Here is a 19,168-nt window from a genome sequence, read left to right on the forward strand (position 1 = left end):
GTTTGTTTGTTTGTTTTAAGAGAACTCTGTCTCTAAAAAACCCTACAGATCATTCAGATGTGGCATTTAATCTCAGTTTTGGTCTTGATGGAGATGAATCCCTCTGTAGCTTTTTGTCTTGCTAAGCTAGAAACTGGGGGTATAGGCAGGGATAAAGGGAAAGAGGAAGTTGAGACAACATGCATTTGTCCTGGACTCATTGCAAAGGTGACAACAGTTGAGTGAGAAGGAGGTCAGTAGGCAAGAAGAAATCATGACTCCCCTAGCCTACTCTATTGCCTCTGGTGTAAATACTATATAATTAAGAATAAAACTTTTTCAGCTGGCTAACTATCAGAGTCATGCCCAGAGAGCTGTGCCAACCTGGATGATGTTTATCTCCAGTTCTCCTTCACTCTTTAGTTTTTAGAATGTTTGATACATAGGATTGTCTAGTTGCTTCAATCTCAATGACCTGTTAAGAGAGCTGGGATTGTGAAATTCAGTGGATCAAAACTCTGCCTTCCCCTGTCCTCTGTAAAGGATCTCTGGTGGTCAGTTTTGGTTCCAGGAGGATGCAAATGTGAATATAGCTCAGGCACTGAAATGTATATATAAATATTATGATAAAGTTCTCTTTGAGACATAGCTCATCTCAAGAAATTTCCTGGCATGCACTGCATTTGCGATGAATAATGCCTGGATGCAGGAGATGGGGATGAGGGTAACCAGGAGTACCCAAGGGAAGGTTCAGCTGAATCACAATTAGGTGAGATTCATTCAGCTGCCAATACTCCATTCTACAGGAGGTGGAGCTCCTGTCTTTCCCATAGTGCCAAGAGTAAGGTTTTCCTGGGACAGTTTTGTGGCTTCCCATGGAGGAGGTTGGATGTAGGATGTTGGTTATCAGATCTCCTCATTCTGGTCAAGTCATCAGCGATTCAGGATGAAAAACTTGAGGCTCTGGAAGAAACTTGACTTTTGTCTCTGTTTCTGCTTCTTTTTGATGATAGGGACCCACACCAGCCCACACACAAGAGTCATGAGTCCCAAGGACAGGAAGGCAGGCCCTATCATCTTGAGGGCTGTAGTCGTCTTAACATTCAGTTTCAAGATGTAGGCCAAGCAGGTGATAGCCACACCAAAAAGCAGGGTGGCACTGCCCACAGACATGATGATGATGGGCTTGCGGTAGATTTCCCAGTTGCTCCTAGGGTTAGTGGTCCAGACTGACTCACTTCTGGAACTGATACACAAGGAGCTGGCAGTCTGGCTGGGCAGCAGGTCCTTAGATTCTGGAGATTTCTCATCCACTTCCAGGGCCTTAGGGAGGACCTCCATTGTCATGGTTGTTCAGGACCGGGCACCTAGTACTGGAAACAAAAACAAGGATGAGGCTGAAGGGGATCCTTCTGTGACCTTCCTCCTCTCCTCAGCCTGGCTTTCAATGCAGGGCAATACAGCTCTCTCTCTCTCTCTCTCTCTCTCTCTCTCTCTCTCTCTCTCTCTCTCTCTCTCTCTCTCTCTCTGTGTATGTGTGTGTGTGTGTGTGTACATGTAGTAAAGCTAAAGGAAAAGCATATGAAATACATGTAAGAAATCATCCAAGCTGGCATGCTTTCCTTTTACTCTTGTGAGAGATAAATATTATGTCATTCTAATCAGCTACTCTTAATACTTAAACCAGGGAACAGTGGTGCTGTTTAAAAAACAAATATAAGCTCTAGTCTATTGAATGGCATCTGATTTTCAGGCCAGCCACTTGTTAGTAGTGCAATTATGAATGAGTTGCTTAGCCTTTCTTTACTTTAGTTTTCTTATCTATAAAATGAGAATAATAATACTACTTCTAGGACAGGGTTTTCAAAAAGGTTAAAGGAGTTAAGGGCACTGCATTGGATCAATATCTAGCATACTAAGGACTGCATGGTGTCATTCACTTACTACAGAGTAATGCGTTGTACATAAATGCCTCTGTGTGTGTGTGTGTGTGTGTGTGTGTGTGAGAGAGAGAGAGAGAGAGACTGTGCCCACATGAAACACTTTCTTTATTAAATTGGAGCCCTATATTAACCCTGTGTATTGATCATTAGTTCTATTTATTTATTACTAATTTATTTAAAGTTCTGGGATTTGAAATTAAGGCCTCACCCTTTATTTTTGTCAGTTCTGGGGCTTGAACTCAGGGCCTTGGCCCTATCCCTGAGCCTCTTTGTGTTCAAGCCACAGCACCACTTCTGGTTTTTGAATGGTTTATTGGAGATAAGAGTCTTATGGGGGAGACTTTTCTGCTCAGGTTGGCTTTGGCTTGGAGCCACAATCCTCAAATCTCAGCCTCATGAGTAGCTAAGATGACAGGTGTGAGTCACTGGTACCCATCATGGCCTCACTCTTGAGGCCTTTAGATATAGTGTCTAGCTGATGCTCTACCACTTAAGTCACATCTCCAGAATTTTGCTGGCTAATTGGAGATGGAGGCTCAGACTTTTCTGCCCAGGCTAGCTTTGAACTATGATCCTCCAGATCTTAGTCCCTTGGATAGCTAGGATTGTAGGCATGAGTTATTGGCATCTGGCTATTCCTATTTAAGAGACTGATGTGAAGATTTGGAGAGTTAAAAGCAATCTAATTAAGGACATAGAAAAAACTCATTTGTACAGCTAAAGATAATAATTTAAAAATTATATGTTAAAAAAAGAACATGGATAAGGAGCTACCAAAGCTCAGGTTTTCATTTGATCTGAAAATGCCAAGCTATGTACAGCAGGGGAACAATTAGCCTGGGGACTTATTGATGCCTTGGGTCTTGCACAATATCTAAGTGCCACTCTTTCCTACCTTCCATGTTAACACCAGGACAGGTTTCCATTTTCTTAAGTTTGGGCATGATTTGTGTGTGTTTCCCAGCATTCACTTATTCAAGTTTAATCCCTACTGGGAAATGTTAAGAGTAAGAACTTAACCTAACTGTGATGTTTTAGGGTGGGAGCTTCTGGAAATGGTTAGAATTAGATTAGGTCATCAGGGTGAGGTTCCCAGGATTGAATCCTTATTTTATCAGAAAGGGAAGAGACTAGACAGTCACATCCTCATACTCCTTGTCTCTTGCCACAGGATATTGTGTACCACTTTGGAACTCTGCCAGCATGAAGGTCACTAACAGATGTGGACCCCTGTTCTTCCAAATGGAGGCAAATAAACCTCTTGTCTCTATAAAGTAGACTGCTTTCAACATTTTGTTAGAGTAACATTATATACAACAGAAACTGGATGGATTTGCCATTATTAGAGCTGTAAAGGCACAGAGCCTAGCTCAGCTGTCAGTCTCAATTCCTCATTTAGAGTCACCCCAGGCATTCTCATTTCCTGGTCCCCACTTAGAATTTGGTCACCAGAAGCAATTTCCAGATATTGGGAAGTACCATTTGGCTTCTCAAAACTTCTCCACCAGGGTTTTCTCATTCCTTTAATATGGAATTGAAGACTTTCATTCCATAATCAGAAATGCAGGTTAAGTGCAAATACCTACGTGTCTGCAGTAAGGGAATTAGATATGAATGGCTGATAGTAAGTACTTTCCTGCAGATAGATTGCTTTAGGAGGAGGGAAAGACTGAGAGGGCCTTTCACCCACATCACTGCCCTGATTCATCATGAAGCTGCCTTTGTTGTATCTAGCACAGGGATTTACCCATGAGACTCTGCTTATCTTTAATTGAATGAGTAAGTGTAGGAACACCTTTTCCTCCTCTTCCCTCCCTTCTCCCCTTTCCACTAATTACTATGACAAACATAAGACCTGCTAGTTTCTCCTAGTAGAAGCCAGGGGACTTCCCCTACGACAGGTTCAGGCCCTGCTAATGTCAACATCCACAAATATCCCTACTTGGGAGTGGGACTCAAGGGATTTCTTTCTGTAGCAGAAATCTTATTAGGGAAGATAGGCCATTTATCACAGTTACAATGGGTCCCAAATAGGATGCTATGTGCATGTGAGTCGTGCTTAAATATGAAGGAGGTAGCATTTTTGGAAGCCATGTGACGAATCCTGGAGCAAAAGATAGCACCATGAAGCTGGTAGTTTCCCTTGCCTCGGGCTCTCCTTTCCTGAGCAGTTTTCTGTCTTAATTCGTCTACAGTGTTCATTTTAACTCAGCCTCCCCTGCTTCATTCACCCACAACTTAATCCTGGGAAAGTTTCCCCCTTCTTTGTCTCCAAGCATAGCCCCCATAGCCTTCTCTTTCTAAAGGAAACAGTTACAGAGCCCTCCCCCACGGACAGGAGGAAACAGAAAATAGAAATAACAAAAATTTCCAGTCCCTTTAGAATTCAGATACATTCAGCAACTGGGAGGGAGGGCATTTGAATCTCTGCTTCCAAAAGCTTTGAAAACTACCCCGGCAGTGTGCTTTTGTAACTATAGTCACTCTGAGGTTTGCTTTATTCCAGGGGGAACCTGTGCTATTTTTGCATAAGCTAAGCCATCATTACGGAAGTGATTCCTCTCTTCTGCAATGGGGGCGGGGCAAGGATCACAGAGGGTACTGTTGTATGACATATGGAAACTGGGCTGACAAGATTTCTGCATAGCTGTCTCCATCCTGTCTAGCACACAGGGCTTTTACCCATGAGGCTCTGCTTATCTTTACCTTTTCTCCCCTGTCTACTGATCATGATGACAAACTCGGGATCTGCCAGTTTCTCCTAGTAAGAGTCAGAGAGCTTTCTCACCCCTCCCACTACTTCTAGCACTTTGTAGTGAAGATCCAGAGAAGATATTGTTGCCATGGCCTTACATTGGATACTGTGTGGAAAGGTTAGGATGTGGCACATCTCACTGTGCCTTGCAAAAAGAGCTGGGGCTGAGTGGGAAAGGACTTGTCTGAGTTGCCATCTTGGTCTTTTTGAATAGGAAGTGCCAAATGGAGGCAGAGACCATGCTGTGAGAATTCTCATCTGACAGGGATACAGAACTAATCATGCATGTTAGAAGTGCCTAATACCTTCTGTTTGGTTCTGCAAGGGGATTATTCATTTATCTTCATTTTGCAAGGGGGGCAGTGACTGAGGTAGCTCTGGACCAGCTTCAAAGATCTTGGCTGCATTACAGCTGGTCAAGATGAGTCCTAAGGATTCTTCAATCTCAAACGTTTTATTTTGTAGCTCCTCTTGTCCTAAAATAAACTTTTACTGCATATAAGAGGACTTAGGTGTGAAGTTCTTAGACATTAAGCCACTGTACAACATGGGAAATAAGAATGTTCTTGTAAAGTTTTCATTTCATTTCACATTTATTCATTTTAAACAACTTTTTATGACACTGTAATATCCTTTTATTTTATGAAATGCCAATAATGGATGGTGATAATTGGTTTTCTTAGTAATTGTATTTGGCAAGAAAATGTGGTCATGGTATGAATATGTACATGTATGTATGATCTATTTATATATGTATGCACATATGCATATATGTATGATCTAAGTATCTGTCATCTATGTATCTATCTATGCATCTACATATGCATCTACTTATCATCTATCTATCTATCTATCTATCTATCTATCTATCTATTTCTCATCTATCTATCTACCTACCTACCTATCTATCATCTATCTATATTACAATGATCCAGGAGAATGAGTCACTAATTTGCCTACATTGGGAAGAAAGATAGATCCTGGTGGCAAATAAAGGGATAGGAGGGATGCATTTCAATTCAGTTACATAGAGAGAAGTAGCTCTCTCCTTCTGAGCAAGAATGGAGACTCTACCTTCTTTTCTCTCTCTTCATCTATTTCTTTTCCCCCTTCCTCTCATCTGCTCTCTCTCTCTCTCTCTCTCTCTCTCTCTCTCTCTCATTCTCTCTGACTATGACCAAGCTTGAGGCAACACAACACATAAGAGGCAAATGGGATAGGGCCATGGATGAACACTGTGCTGGGAAAAAAGGAGGTCGTTCCCAGTTCCAGTAAGTCAGTAAGTATACAGAGTGCCAGATAATTGGCACCCAAGTGACCACTGCTTGAACCTAACTTGCTACTTGAAAACTGTGAGATCACAGGCGATTTTCTTAAGCCTCCAGTGCTCTAATAGTCCTATATATAAAACTGGAACAATAACTTATCTACCTTATAGGTTTATTGTGACTATACAATTTCTAAGAACAAAAACATTGCTATACTGCTTGTCATGTTATAGTGTTCAAGGAATAGATCTGGTTGCTATTGCAATTATTTTCTTTCTGAGTCCCTGCTTTCTTTTCTTTCTTTATTATTTTTTCTTTTGTGGCAAGGTCTCATTACGTAGCCACTCTGGTCTTGAACTCTTGATCTTTCTGCCACAGCCTTTATAGGTGTGTGCCACCACACGTGGCTAACTTCCCTGTTTTTTGTGTCTAAAATAACTGATTTGCGTTAAATGACTGAAAACTCCAAATTCAAAAACATAAAATTCAAAAACACATAAGACAATCTGCTTTAGGGGAGGTTCAGGAACATGGCTACATTGGATGGGGTAGTGTCTAGAAGTGGGCACCTTGGAAACTTTTAGGGCACTGACAGTGTCCTTATTCTTGACCAGAAAGTAGTGAGTTGACTTGAATTTTGAGTATATAGGTTTCCATGCCAGGTGCCAGTGGCTCATACCTGTAATCCTAGCTACTCAGAAGGTTGAGATATGAGGATCATGGTTTGAAGCTAGCCTGTGCAGAAAAGTCCCTGTGAGACTCTTATCGCCAATTAATGATTAAGTGGTAGAGTGCTAGCCTTGAGTACAAAGAGGCTCAGGGACAGCAGCCAGGCCCTGAGTTCAAGCCCCACAACTGACTAAAACAAACAAATGAACAACAACAACAAAATACTAGTGCAGAGGGCGTGTGAGTTTCAGATTTGTTAAAGACCTAATGAGATTGTGTTCCCCACCCCTGTACTAGGTTTCCTCATAGTGGTGCTGTTGGCTGTGTGGCATTATAGGATACTTAGCAACATCTCTCGCTTCTACCTTCTGGATGTCAGTAGGGTTTACATTCCTCTCTCCTCATAACAATTTAAAAATGTCTCTGGACATGAACAATTGTCCCTTGGGGGCAAGACTAACCTGATGGGGAACATCACTGCCCTCCACCTTAAAGCTGCTTGAAGGTAGAGGCTAGGCTTCTTACCTTGTGTACCCATAATACTTGACTCACTGCCCAGTGCTTGGCAGGTGCTTTTTGGACTTGGCCCAGACACTGCAGCTCTGACGAGTATGAAATAACAATCGGGTAGTTGGCACAACAAGAAAAACAAAACATTCTTTCATACCTCAAGAAGATTCTGGGTATGATCTGTGACCTTAGGGGATCCCATTCTCACTGGACTGTGTTGAAATCTTCTCCCCCAAAGAACACATTCCTACCCAGAACCTCAGAATGTGACTTTGTTTGAAACTGGGGTTATTGCAGATAGAATTATGACAAGGGTCTTGATATGAGACCACACTGGATTAGTGTGAGACCTAAATCCAATGACTGATGTCCTCATAAGGGAAAAGACAGGAAAATCTGATACACAGAGGGAGAACTGGGTGAAGAGGAGGCAGTTTTGTTTTTTTAACTCTAATTTTCTTTTTTGGTACTGGGGTTTGAACCCAGGACATTGCACTTGCTAGGCAAGTGCTTTGCCATTGACCTACATCCCAACCCGTTAAGTGATACTTTGATAAGCAAAGAGCACCAACGGTTGCTGGTGACCACTGGAAAGCTGGAAGAAAAGGTTGGAATGGAGCCCCCTCCCAGCTTCCATAACCAACCCTGCTACTATTTTGGACTTCTGAGAGAATTGCCTTGTGTTTCTTTATGTCATTAGGTTTGTGCTAGGTGTTTTATGGCAGTGCTTTAAAAGGTGAATTTTTTTTTCTTTGTAGTTCTCAACAACCTATATGTGGATCCAGACTGGGACTGGGGAGAGGCTGGGCCTCAGTCCAGTGAAAGGTTGCCGGGCTAGGATCCTGGGTGAACCAGGTTTGGATATCCATTGGCTTTCAGAGTAGAATATTGAGTCAGTCAGACTGTTTTTTATTTCCTAGAGGTCAGGTTTACAGTGTCAAGGAACAAGTTTAGCAATGTGGAGACTTATTAAGGATGGAGTCACGAAGAAGTGCTGGCCCGAAACCTCTCTACACTGAGGAGGAACTCCATGGAAGAATCTCATAAACAGGAGAAGCCAGACACAAAATGAGTATGTGCTGTGTGAGATTTTATTTGCATAAAATTCAAAGACATGCAAACTGGTCTATGGTAGGAGAGGTCAAGATTGTGGCTATATTGGGTGGGGGTAGTAGCTGGAAGGGGGCATGATAGAGACTTTTGGGGTGCTGACCTGCAGCTAGTTCCATGGGTGTGTACTTGTGATGTTGCCACTTTCTGTGTGTACTGTATGTCTACCAAACGTTTAAATGAAGAGAATGTAATTGGAATGTATATTCATATATGTATATATGTATATATATAATTTACAAAGGCATTTGGAATAATGTGCATGTTTTAAAAAAGGCAGAATGAGATTTAGCCCCAATATAAAACATAGTGCCTTTCTTCCATCCCTGTCCTTCCTCCCTTCCTCCATCTCTCCTTCCTTCTCACCCTTTCTTCTTTCCTCCCTCTTTCCCTCTCTCCATCCCTCCTTCCTCTGTGTGGTGTGTGTGTGTGTGTGTGTGTGTGTGTCTGTGTGTGCCTGTGTGTCTGTGTGTACTGGGGCTTGAGCTCAGCTCCTGAACACTGGCCCTTAGTTTTATTGTTTAAGGTTGGTGTTCTACTGCTTGAGCCGCAGATCCATTTCTGGCTCTGTACTGGTTAACTGGAGGTAAGAGCCTTGTGGGCTTCCCTGCCAGGTCTGGCTTCATGAGTAGCTAGGATTATATAGGCATTACAGGCCTGAGTCACTGCTTCTGGGCCCTTTCCCTTTTCTTTACTGCACAAACAGCTCCTTCCCTTGGGATCTATGGTTACCTAGCTAGTTCCTGGCCCCCCTACAAGATAAGACAAGAGAAAAAAGTCTCTGCAAGAAATAGGTGTATCACATCTGCTTTTGAATCTTCTGTTTTAGTCGATTCTCTTTCTATTTGGTCACAATTTTAATTTGCTCATTTAACTGAAAACAGCTAATTATTTTTTAAATTGGCACTTAATAGTTCCACACATTTGTAGATTTCACTGTGATGTTTTGACCCACGAGTATAGTTGGCCTTCTGTACCTATAGATCTAATTAACTTTGAAGAAAAATATTTGGGAAAAAATATCCTCTGTATTAAATATAGTCAGATATTTGTCTTGTCATTTCCCTAACATACTATACTATTGGACACATATTTACATAGAAATTGTATTGTCTTAGGTATTATTGTAATCTAGAGATGATTTAAAGTATGCAGGAAGATGTATGCAGAGGGTCTAGACAAATACCATGGTATTTTATATAAAGAACCTAAGTATTCTCAGATTTTGATAATTATGGGGTGTTCTGAAATGTATCTGCTGTAGATACAAAGTCAAATTATGACAATTAGCATATCTACTACCTAAAAATTATCACTATAATTATCATCATCATCATCATCATTATTATTTTGTGCCAGTACTAGGGCTTGAAGTTGGGTCCTGGGAACTCTCTCTCTCTCTCTCTCTCTCTCTCTCTCTCTCTCTCTGCTCAAGGATAGCACTCTATCACTTGAGTCACAGTTCCATTTCTGACTTTTTGATGGTTAATTGGAGATAAAACCCTCACAGGCTTTTCTGCTCAGGCTGGCTTCAAATCACAATCCTCAGATCTTAGCTTACGGAATAGCTAGGATTATGGACACTGGCGCCTGACCATTTATTACTTTTTATTATTTTTAGTTTATCTTTTCTGACAACTGAAAATAATTATTCAAGCTTTTTATATGCCAGAGTGATGAGAACACAGTGGCAGACACCTGGAGCTTGCAGGCAAGTAGGGAAAGTTGGAAAGAAAGCAGACATTTCCCTTATCAGTTATGGCAGTTGTAAGACTGCTAAGCCCAGTAAGGCTATCAACCAAGAATTGAGGAACCTCAGAAAAGACCATAGAAGAATGAATTGTTCAAGGGAAGTTATTTAACTTTCAGGTGTTAGATAAAGATTGGATATAGAAATTCAAGACTGAGGAACTCAGGATAGTGAGCTTGTCACAGAGAGACATCATCAAGGATTAGATGTAGCTGTTGAATGTTGGGGGGAGAAGGGTATTATAGAGCCAGCCTGGAAATGTGGGCAGGAGACATATTACAATGACCAAAGGCTGGCTAGCTGTGAGCCTTCTCCTATTTCTACACAGCTTTGTAGGTCAAGAGTTTTGTTGTTGCTTCTTCTGTATTTTGGTGATAGTGGTATTTGAATTCACTTGCTAGGTGGTTGTTAAAAATGGTTTTGTTTAATGCAGAAGAAATCTTAAGAAGAATATTTTTCAGTACACTATAGTTATATAAAAATTTAAATTTTGTGCCATAACAATATCTTAGGATACACTTACTTCGTTATTAGGATATGCTTACTTCATTATTACTTTTGCCTTATAATTGCATTTAAGTTCAGCAGAGTCTGTTGGGCCTATTAAAACTAAAATATTCACCATTACATCCTTTTTAGAAAACATTCACGAGTTTCTGATACAGAATATTAAGAATCAGATAGAGTACAGTGGACAGCAGTGAAGGGTTAGGTAAGAGGAGAGGAAAGAAGAAAAGAAGAGGAAGGGACTCAAATTTCCATCCACAGAAGACAGGATAATGGGTGTCTGTTCATTCAATGGAATTTTGCACAGAACTGAAAGGAGTTAACTGCTGACATACACAGATTTACGATAAATCAGGTCTATAAAAATCTCCTATGCAGGTGGTGAATTCAAGGGGCACAAATTAGATTAATGAAGGGAGGGAGGGTGAATGCAGTCACAAAGTTCAGTGCTTATATGTGGAACTAGGAAAAGTGAGGAGGTTGGCAGATTTGGGAAAGATGGGGAAGAATGGTGAAGGGGGTGACACTCGCTGATCAAGATGCATTGAACTCACAAACTGACTTATTGAACTGAAATCCCTTTATGCAACTACTTAGAGATATTAAAAAGTAAATAAACAAAAAGCCCCTACATATATTCTATGTTTCCATTTATATGACATTCTAGAGCCTCAATTAAGAACTAATTAAGCTGATGCAGCTCTAAGGTGTGGTGGAGATAAGTGGAAGCCAGATGAAGGACCTTCTAGGGTCCTTACCACACCTGACACCTAGGTATGGGTTACATGTAGGATGAAGACATGTCTCAAAGAACTGATTGAGAGATTTCTAGCTTTTCCTCATACCTTCATGGATCTAGCCCTGAACCTATGGTTTGGTGCTGAGAGTATTCAAGCTGGTGAACAACAATGAGTGCTCCAGATAATGAGAGCTGGATACCTTTTCCCTCAGTAGATTCCTCTGAGCACCAGAGATGTACTCCTTAATGGGATACTGGTTGTAAATTGAAATAAGTAGATTATTGCTCTGAAGAAGACCAGATATGTATGCCTGTATTTACAATTCCAGAAGCTCTTTGCTTCCTTCCAGAGACCTTTAGGGATTGGGGCTGAGTCTCCCTCAACTTCTATGCTCTCCAGCAGTCACTCAGTCTGCCTCAGCAAAGTGCTAAGGCAGAGACTTGGAGAACATTTTCCAAAAGAGTTATGATGGTTAGCGGAAGGATAGGGCTTTGTAGGCTGTTTGCAAAGCAGATGACCCCAGTCATTTGCTTTCTTCCTAGTTTCTGGTTGGAGCCATAGAAGGTTGGAACCTGGATCATTGTGACAGTCTTTTCTCTTCCCACTCCATTGCCTTAAACCGTCCCCTTTGCTCCTAGAACAACACAGGAAGATAGGAATGGCTATCCAGAGTGGCACAGGAAGCAGCTATTACTGGCAAGGTGGGGCATGTTGATCAGCATCTCCTTCCTTGGCTTCCCCTATTCTCTAATTCACTGCCCTTCTCACTAAGTCTGGTTGTCTTCTCCTGGCTGAAGTTCTTATGCATCTCCTTAGACCCAGAACTACTGCTCCTCCAAAGCAGAAGCAATGCCAAGCAAGAGTTTCCATGTATCAAATTTTTATATGTGCGAGAAAAGGATCCAATGCAGATCTTCATCTGCACTGGCTCAGTGAATCTTTCTAGTTATTCAGGAAGCTATAGTGGTATCTTTATTGTGTGGATGAGGAAACTGAGGATCAATGAGGTTTAAGTGATTTGCTGAAGGTTAATCATAGATGAGTAGGGAGACAAGATTGAAATGTGAATTTGGGAGCCTGCCTGTCTGGCTACAAAGTCCCAGTTCAAATCTATCCTGCTTATCACTGGGGGTAGTGTGTGTGTGTGTGTGTGTGTGTGTGTGTGTGTGTGTGTGTGTGTGTTGGTACTGAGACTTGAACTTAGAGCTTCTGTGCTGTCCCTTAACTTTTTTTCTCAAGGGCTGATGTTCTACAACTTGATCCACAACTCCATTTCCAGTTTGTTGGTGGTTAATTGGAGATAAGAATTTCATGTAATTTCCTTCCTGGGCTGGATTCAAACAGCAATCCTCAGATATTAGCCTCCTGAGTTGCTAGGATTACAAATGTGAACTATGGCAGGTTTGGTTTGCTTTACAAACTGGGGGAAGAGTGTATGGACGGTCATAGGCAATGAATAGAACCACCATGATAGATGCTTAGATGAGGAGTGAGAAGGCCTGGGGCTGTGAAGTAGAGCCCCTGAGGATGTGAGGAACAGGCAGGGGCTCTGAGCTAGGGCCAGGAGTGGGGGTGCAATAGTCACCCCACTAGTAATGCACAAAGTGCCTGGACCATGCTGCCTGCTTCACCCAGAGCATCTCTGAGTCCTCCAGTGCTAAGTGGGAAACACTGATAGAATCAGTCCCATTTCATAAATAAGGAAACGTCGATTCCATGCTTCCTGACTTCAAATCCTGACATACTACACCATGCTGTCTCAGGGTGCAGCAGGCCTTTCCTTTCCTTCTCTCTTTCTTTTCTGCCTTCCTTCCTAACATTTTAGCACTACCATAGATGGTCACTTTTGTCTTGGAACTCACTCCCCAGCCCTTCCCCAGTACCATCTTCCTTTGAATATGCCAAAACATAATCATTATTAGAAAGGTTTCTAGATTTAGCAAATAAATTTTCAAGGTGTCAAGTTGAAGTTGAATTTCAAATCAACAATACATGATTTAAAAAAGAATATTCCAGTATTGCATGGGACCAAAATATGCTTTGGTTGTTTATTAGAAAGAAATTCAAATCGAACCCAGCATACTGTAGTTCATCTAGCCAACCTAATACTATCTATATAAAGGCCCCACTGTGGTGCTGCCCTGTCCTTGGCGTTATCTGGCTCTTCCCAAGTTTCTTCTCCCCAGCCACCTTCACCTAGACAGTTTCGATAGGAACTGCGCTATTTTGGGAATTGTACGGACCTAACACAAAAGTGAGGGCACAAATGACCTCACAGTGGGGTGGCTGGCCCAGCGAACACACTGCAGTGGCAGAGGAAGGGAAGACAGGCCACAGATAGAAGAGGTAGGATGGCATGATTTATTATTCCTAAGGAGGACCCCTTGTGGGTAAGGGTCTGCGCCTAGTCCCCACTTCTGCTCTCAGAGCTCCAGCTGGTCAGTGCCTGTCCCTAGGGTCATTATCTTCTCTCCCTGCATAAGGACACTCAGTTGGTGACTATCTACTTCTCTGTTAAGGTGAGTGGGGCCTTATGCCTGGGTAGATAAAATAGAGGGGAAAGAGTCTCAAGAGTATACTTCTGCTGTCACCATGGCTGTGGCTACCACCTGTTCCCAGCTCACAGCCCCCAGAAGAACTTCCCCTAAGGTTCTAACCATATGGAGAGTGTCATTCACTTTCCTCTTCAGGCCATGCAGCCAGGATCTGGGCCTTACCAGGTGATAGGATGGAAAAAACAATATCAGCTTGGGGAGGGAGGAGGGGAGGCCTAATGTATGACCACATTTGGCTTTATGGAGAGGGAGCACCCTTATAGCGCATGCGTGCCCAACCCAACTGCGTCCTTGTCCCTGTTTTTGTGTGTCTACTCCCTTCTCTGAGGTGGAAACTGCCAAAGCCAGTGTGCTCCACCTTTTTGTTTTTTCTTTCCCCCTGACACCTGCCCCGGGTGCCTGCCACACCTGTAGGAAAGGAGGACGATTGGCAGCTGCTGAGGTTGGATATGGGATCCCAGAGAACATGCTGAGACCTGTCTCAGCCCCTGTCTTCCAGGGTCTGCGGAGGGGACTCAGACTTGACTAGCTGGCCTTTTGGCTCTGTCTCCACTGATTTTCTCTAATGGTTTCCAAGAATGAAAGGCTGGATAGAATAGCCCTCTGTACACATTTCCTTCCCTGAAGTGTGTGGCCTGCGGCACCCCCTTGGCTGGGGCATCCCCTCCACCCACTCCCCACTGTCTGTCTGCCTCGATGTTCAAGGGCAGTCCCCTCCAACCTGGTGGCAGCTGGCTCCATTCTCTCCCAGCCATGCACACATGCCTTCCAATTGCAGTTCAAAAACTCAACATGCTCTAAATCCAAGTTCAAATCAACTTCCTCCAGAAATCCCTGGAAGGAAAAGAAGAGGGGGATGTTCCCTTTCTTACTTACTGTTCTGGATGTCCCAGGGGAGAATGGGGACCCTGAGACTCACAGGGTTCTCATGCAAGGAGGAAGCCAGCAAGGAGTTTTTGTTCAAGTCCTTCATCCCAGCAGGAGAGAACCACCCTGGCCACATCCAGAAGTCAGTGTGCTGAGAATCCCATCCACTGAGCAGGCTCCGGCAGGGATGAGCTCACCAGGATGTGGCCTAATGGGTTAACTCTTTGCAAGCTGCTGGCACAGACACTCTGATTTGGCTTTCTCAGCTCTGCTCAGACACTACCAGGCAAATCTTGTGAAAAAAATTCATGAAACTTCTCTGTAATCTACTTGCAGATTTTGGTGGAGGCAGGCATTAAGCTAGTGGTGGCTGGACAGGGTGGCTCTTCCTGATCCAGGCTGAGAAGTCCAGTATCCACAAGACTCCATGAGAGAGATAGTGAGATATATTGCTATTCCAGTATTTGGCCTTGGACAAATTTCTTCTCCCAGTCTGAATTTCCTTGTTTTTCTCTCTTTTATTAATGTACATGGTATGCATACATTAATATAGCATACTTAGTATATATGCCAGCATTTTATATGTTTATGTGGAAATTAGAGGTATATTCAGCACAAAAAGAATGTTCTAGATAGAAGTTGTGTTGTTTTCAAGCTCCCCTCTAGCATAAGGGAAGGGAGGAGAAACCATGAGAGGTCAATTTGGTCCCTGGATAGTCAACCTGTGATGAAAAGGTTGCTGCTGAAGTTTGATGCCAAGGGAGTAGAAATACCTGAACAATGCCTGGGTTCTCTGTGGACATCTTATTTAGTGCTCTCATGTCCTATCCTGTAGCTCACAGCTGCTCCAGCTCTGCTCTGTTTCCCATAGCTGGTCAGTAGAACCAGCATTCCATCTGTGGGGAGGTCGGAGACCAACCAGCCAGACTTGGCCAGGGATGATAAGTTTCCCTAAATGGGAGCCCTTCAGGGCTAAAGGAAAGTTTCAGGAAAACCACGGTAATTGGTTACCTCAGCAAAATCTTCTGGGCAGTGAAGTGACATTTAGAGGCTTCATGTTCCTTCTGGAATGTTCTTTCTGCCCTTCTTCATTTGGGTAAGGCAGCCACACTGACCTTAGCCTCTCCCTCACCTTCAGAATTGTTCTTTGGTCTGCTATAATTCTTCACAATTGCCTTTGTTTACCTAACAGTCTCTTAAATTTCTTAGAGTACTGTTGTTTTCAATATAAATTCTGTTGTGGAATATTTTAAACACACCATAAAACAGAAAAATGTTACCTAGTGAACCCCCAAAGGTATCCAGAATTTTGCTGTAACACTGATCTTTTTCATTTGTCTCTTTCTCATACTTTTTTCCCTGAGTATTTTCAGAGTCTTGCTATATAATTCATACTTGCCCCTAAATCAAACCCTTCCTCCTGCCTTCACTTCCCAAGGGATCGGATTTCAGGCATGGTTCACCATGAGCTTTTATTGAACTTTTAAAAACAAATCCTCGATGCAACTTCCTCAGGCAATCCCTGCAGGTAGAGATGTGTGTCTCTAACAGATAAAAAAAAAATCTCTCCTTCTTTAAAAAAACAACAATAACCATCATACCCTTGGGATCATACATGAAATTTAAATATTAATTCAAACATTAACCACTCTACACTCCTGCTTCCATGAATGTCTCAGAATCATCATTTTGTAAAAAACAGTACCTAATTCAGCTATTTGGCCTTTTCACTGCATTTCACTTTGTACCATCATTTCCTCCTCTGCTTGTACCATTTACTTGTGGGCTATGTCAGTTCTTTTGTCTTATGGAACCTCCCACATTCTGGATTAAAAAAACAAGGGCTGGGGATATGGCCTAGTGGCAAGAGTGCTTGCCTCATATACATGAGGCCCTGGGTTCGATTCCCCAGCATCACATATACAGAAAATGGCCAGAAGTGGCACTGTGGCTCAAGTGGCAGAGTGCTAGCCTTGAGCAAGAAGAATCCAGGGACAGTGCTCAGGCCCTGAGTCCAAGCCCCAGGACTGGCCAAAAACAACAACAACAACAACAACTTATTTTTTAAACTGGCAATGAAAATTGTTCATAGTGTACAAAAGGTGTTTTGAAATATGGATCAATGGTAGAATGGCTAAGTTGGACATATGCATTTTCACTTGTACTTACCATTCCCTTCCTCCTTCCCCCCCACCCCAGCACACTCTAGATTTGGCTGACTACTTCCTCGTATGTCATTTAGTAATTCCCTGTATTCTGCAAGGGCTGTATCTGGATTTCCAACATGGCTCAGGTCCTTAAATGCTCAGTTGGTCAAGTAGAGGTGCTCAGTAGGTAGTGAATTGATGACCACATGATTATTGACAAACTATCTTACAGTGGATACAAAGCTCTTGCCTGTGTGCTACTCAGCCCTGTGAGGACCTGTGTGTGTGTGTGTGTGTGTGTGTGTGTGTGTGTGTGTGTGTGTGTGTGTACACATATATATTCTCTGGTGAACTGTAGATCTATGTCTTCCTCAAAGGAGGTGCCGTGAGTAGTTGCTTCTGCATGGCCCTGGCATCTCTCTGCTGAACTGGGTGGGGGTTGAGGCTGCACCTTTAGTGGATGGTACAACCAAGAATGATTCCGGGGTGCCTATGTTGATACCCCAGTTCCAATACTACTTTATGTCTTTAGATTTTTTTTCTTCCTGCTGCTGGGGCTTGAACTCGGGGATTCTTTCTTGCTTGGCTTTCTTGCTCTGCCACTTGAGCCAGGCCTTCATTTCTTCATTTTATTGGTTAATTGGAGATAGTTTCTTTTCTGTCTTAGGCTAGCTTCCAGCTGTGATTCTCTAAATCTTAGCCACCTGTTTAGCTAGGATTACAAGAGTGAGCCAACTACCTCCATGCCCAACTGCTGTTTTTACCTGGTAGTATTATATTGGGGGTGGGGAATCATTATCTTCAAAAAATGTGGAAAAAAAATGCTAGATCTTTTGGAAAATGTGTCCAGAGAGAGACTTGGCTCCCTCTCCATTCTTCCTAAGCTCCTTTGAGGTAAGTTTCTACCTTATACACTTGACAGTTCTGAAAATGTCCTAATTTCAAGAGGAGCCTCTAGGGGGATGGCCCCTCCTCTTTCTTAGTACCAATGAAATAAGCAGGCAGTGTGAAAATAGCCTGCTGGGTCCTGCCTGGAGCAAATGGACAGCCAAATAGAAAATAGGAATTTTACAATGAAAGGTGTGGGAAATGAGCAGGCTAGGTATCTGAAGAATGGTAGAATTTATAAAAGGAGGTAAAATGGCAGAACTTCTTTATTTTCAAGATGGGAATAATTGGAAGTAGCAGTTGTAGTTCACCAGACTTTGATTATCTGCCAGGACCTGCCTCAGTCAAGAGTATAGTGTGAGATTGTGTATCTGTGTCTAAGGATGGGGTGTGGCCAGAGGACAGAGATGGCCTGCTCCCAGGATGCGGCTGCCATCTGGTGGTAAATTTTGAGTAGAGTTGTTGCCTGAAGTCTATTTCCAAGTATTCCTTAAACAGTTTACCCAGTGATCTCATCCACATTCAACTTGAAAAAAACCAAAAACCAAAAAACCCAACAACCCAAAACATTTTTCAGTGTTTTTGGATAAATATAAACTCACAAAATATCTCCCACAAGCCCAGGATTTCAGAGAATTAAGAGTTTCTAGCTTTTACAGTACTTAAAGGGTTCATCTAGTTGTGTACATGTATGTCTGTATCCCAAAAATTGATTGTGGATTTGTTGTTAGATACTGTTTTAGGCTAAGAGTTAATATGTGGGAACTCTTAAGGAGTAGAGTTTGGGGACTAAAGAGAGAGAGTCTCATTGAGCACATTAGCTAAGTGGGAGAAGAGGCAACTGAATTCAGTAGAAAAACTCAACATAGACCTGTTTGCGTGCTGATGTTGAGAATGCAACAGAGAAATGGTGTCAGATGGCAAGAAAGGTGGAGCAAAGAGGCTTTCTGCAGGAGTTGACCAGCCTTGAAAGTCATTTGGGAGCAGGAGAAACAGGCTGATGGTGGTGATGGAGGAGGAAGGCAGTGGCAATGCTGCTGCTGAGGTTGGACATAGTGGAGCTGCTAATAATGGTGGAGGCAAAGGAGGTCGTGGAGGTGAAGTGGGACATGACAAAGGCCATCATGATCTGAGATGAATACATACACACAATACTCTTTTGGACCAATGTTCAGTTTCAAGTTCTCTTGTGGCTCCCTGGAGGATAAGGGTCGTTCTTCTCTAGTTCTGAAGTCAGCCTCCAGAGTTAATGCTTGCTCATGGTGTTGTGCCAAGTCGCAAGACCACCACCAAGAAGACCATTGAGGCTCAGACATTCCGAAATGCAATAGCAAAGCAAGACTTTATTCAAGCAGGGCTGCGGCCTGGACCTTGTCCTACCCACCGACACAGCGGAGGTTAGGAGGCAGCCTCGAGCTGCGATTATACAGAGCTTATAAAGGCCCAAGACAAAGTTACAGCAATCAGGTGTTTAAGCAAG

General features: G+C 42.7%; 1 protein-coding gene across 1 annotated transcript; it reads right to left on the minus strand.

The window, feature by feature from the left end:
• Positions 1-758: 758 nt before the first annotated feature.
• On the minus strand, positions 759-14,782 carry Pirt (phosphoinositide interacting regulator of transient receptor potential channels). The gene is made up of 2 exons (XM_048366614.1): positions 14,663-14,782; positions 759-1,352 (listed from the first exon to the last, which is right to left on the minus strand). The coding sequence occupies exon 2, from the start codon at positions 1,324-1,326 to the stop codon at positions 913-915; it is 414 nt and encodes a 137-aa protein (XP_048222571.1). The 5' UTR covers positions 1,327-1,352; positions 14,663-14,782; the 3' UTR covers positions 759-912.
• Positions 14,783-19,168: the final 4,386 nt, after the last annotated feature.

This window comes from Perognathus longimembris, chromosome 17 (genome assembly GCF_023159225.1).
Source record: "Perognathus longimembris pacificus isolate PPM17 chromosome 17, ASM2315922v1, whole genome shotgun sequence".
In the NCBI taxonomy this organism is placed as follows: domain Eukaryota; kingdom Metazoa; phylum Chordata; class Mammalia; order Rodentia; family Heteromyidae; genus Perognathus; species Perognathus longimembris.

Excerpts from the sequence above, each read along its gene's own strand:
- Pirt (XM_048366614.1), bottom strand. The coding sequence starts at position 1,326 with ATGACAATGGAGGTCCTCCCTAAGGCCCTGGAAGTGGATGAGAAATCT.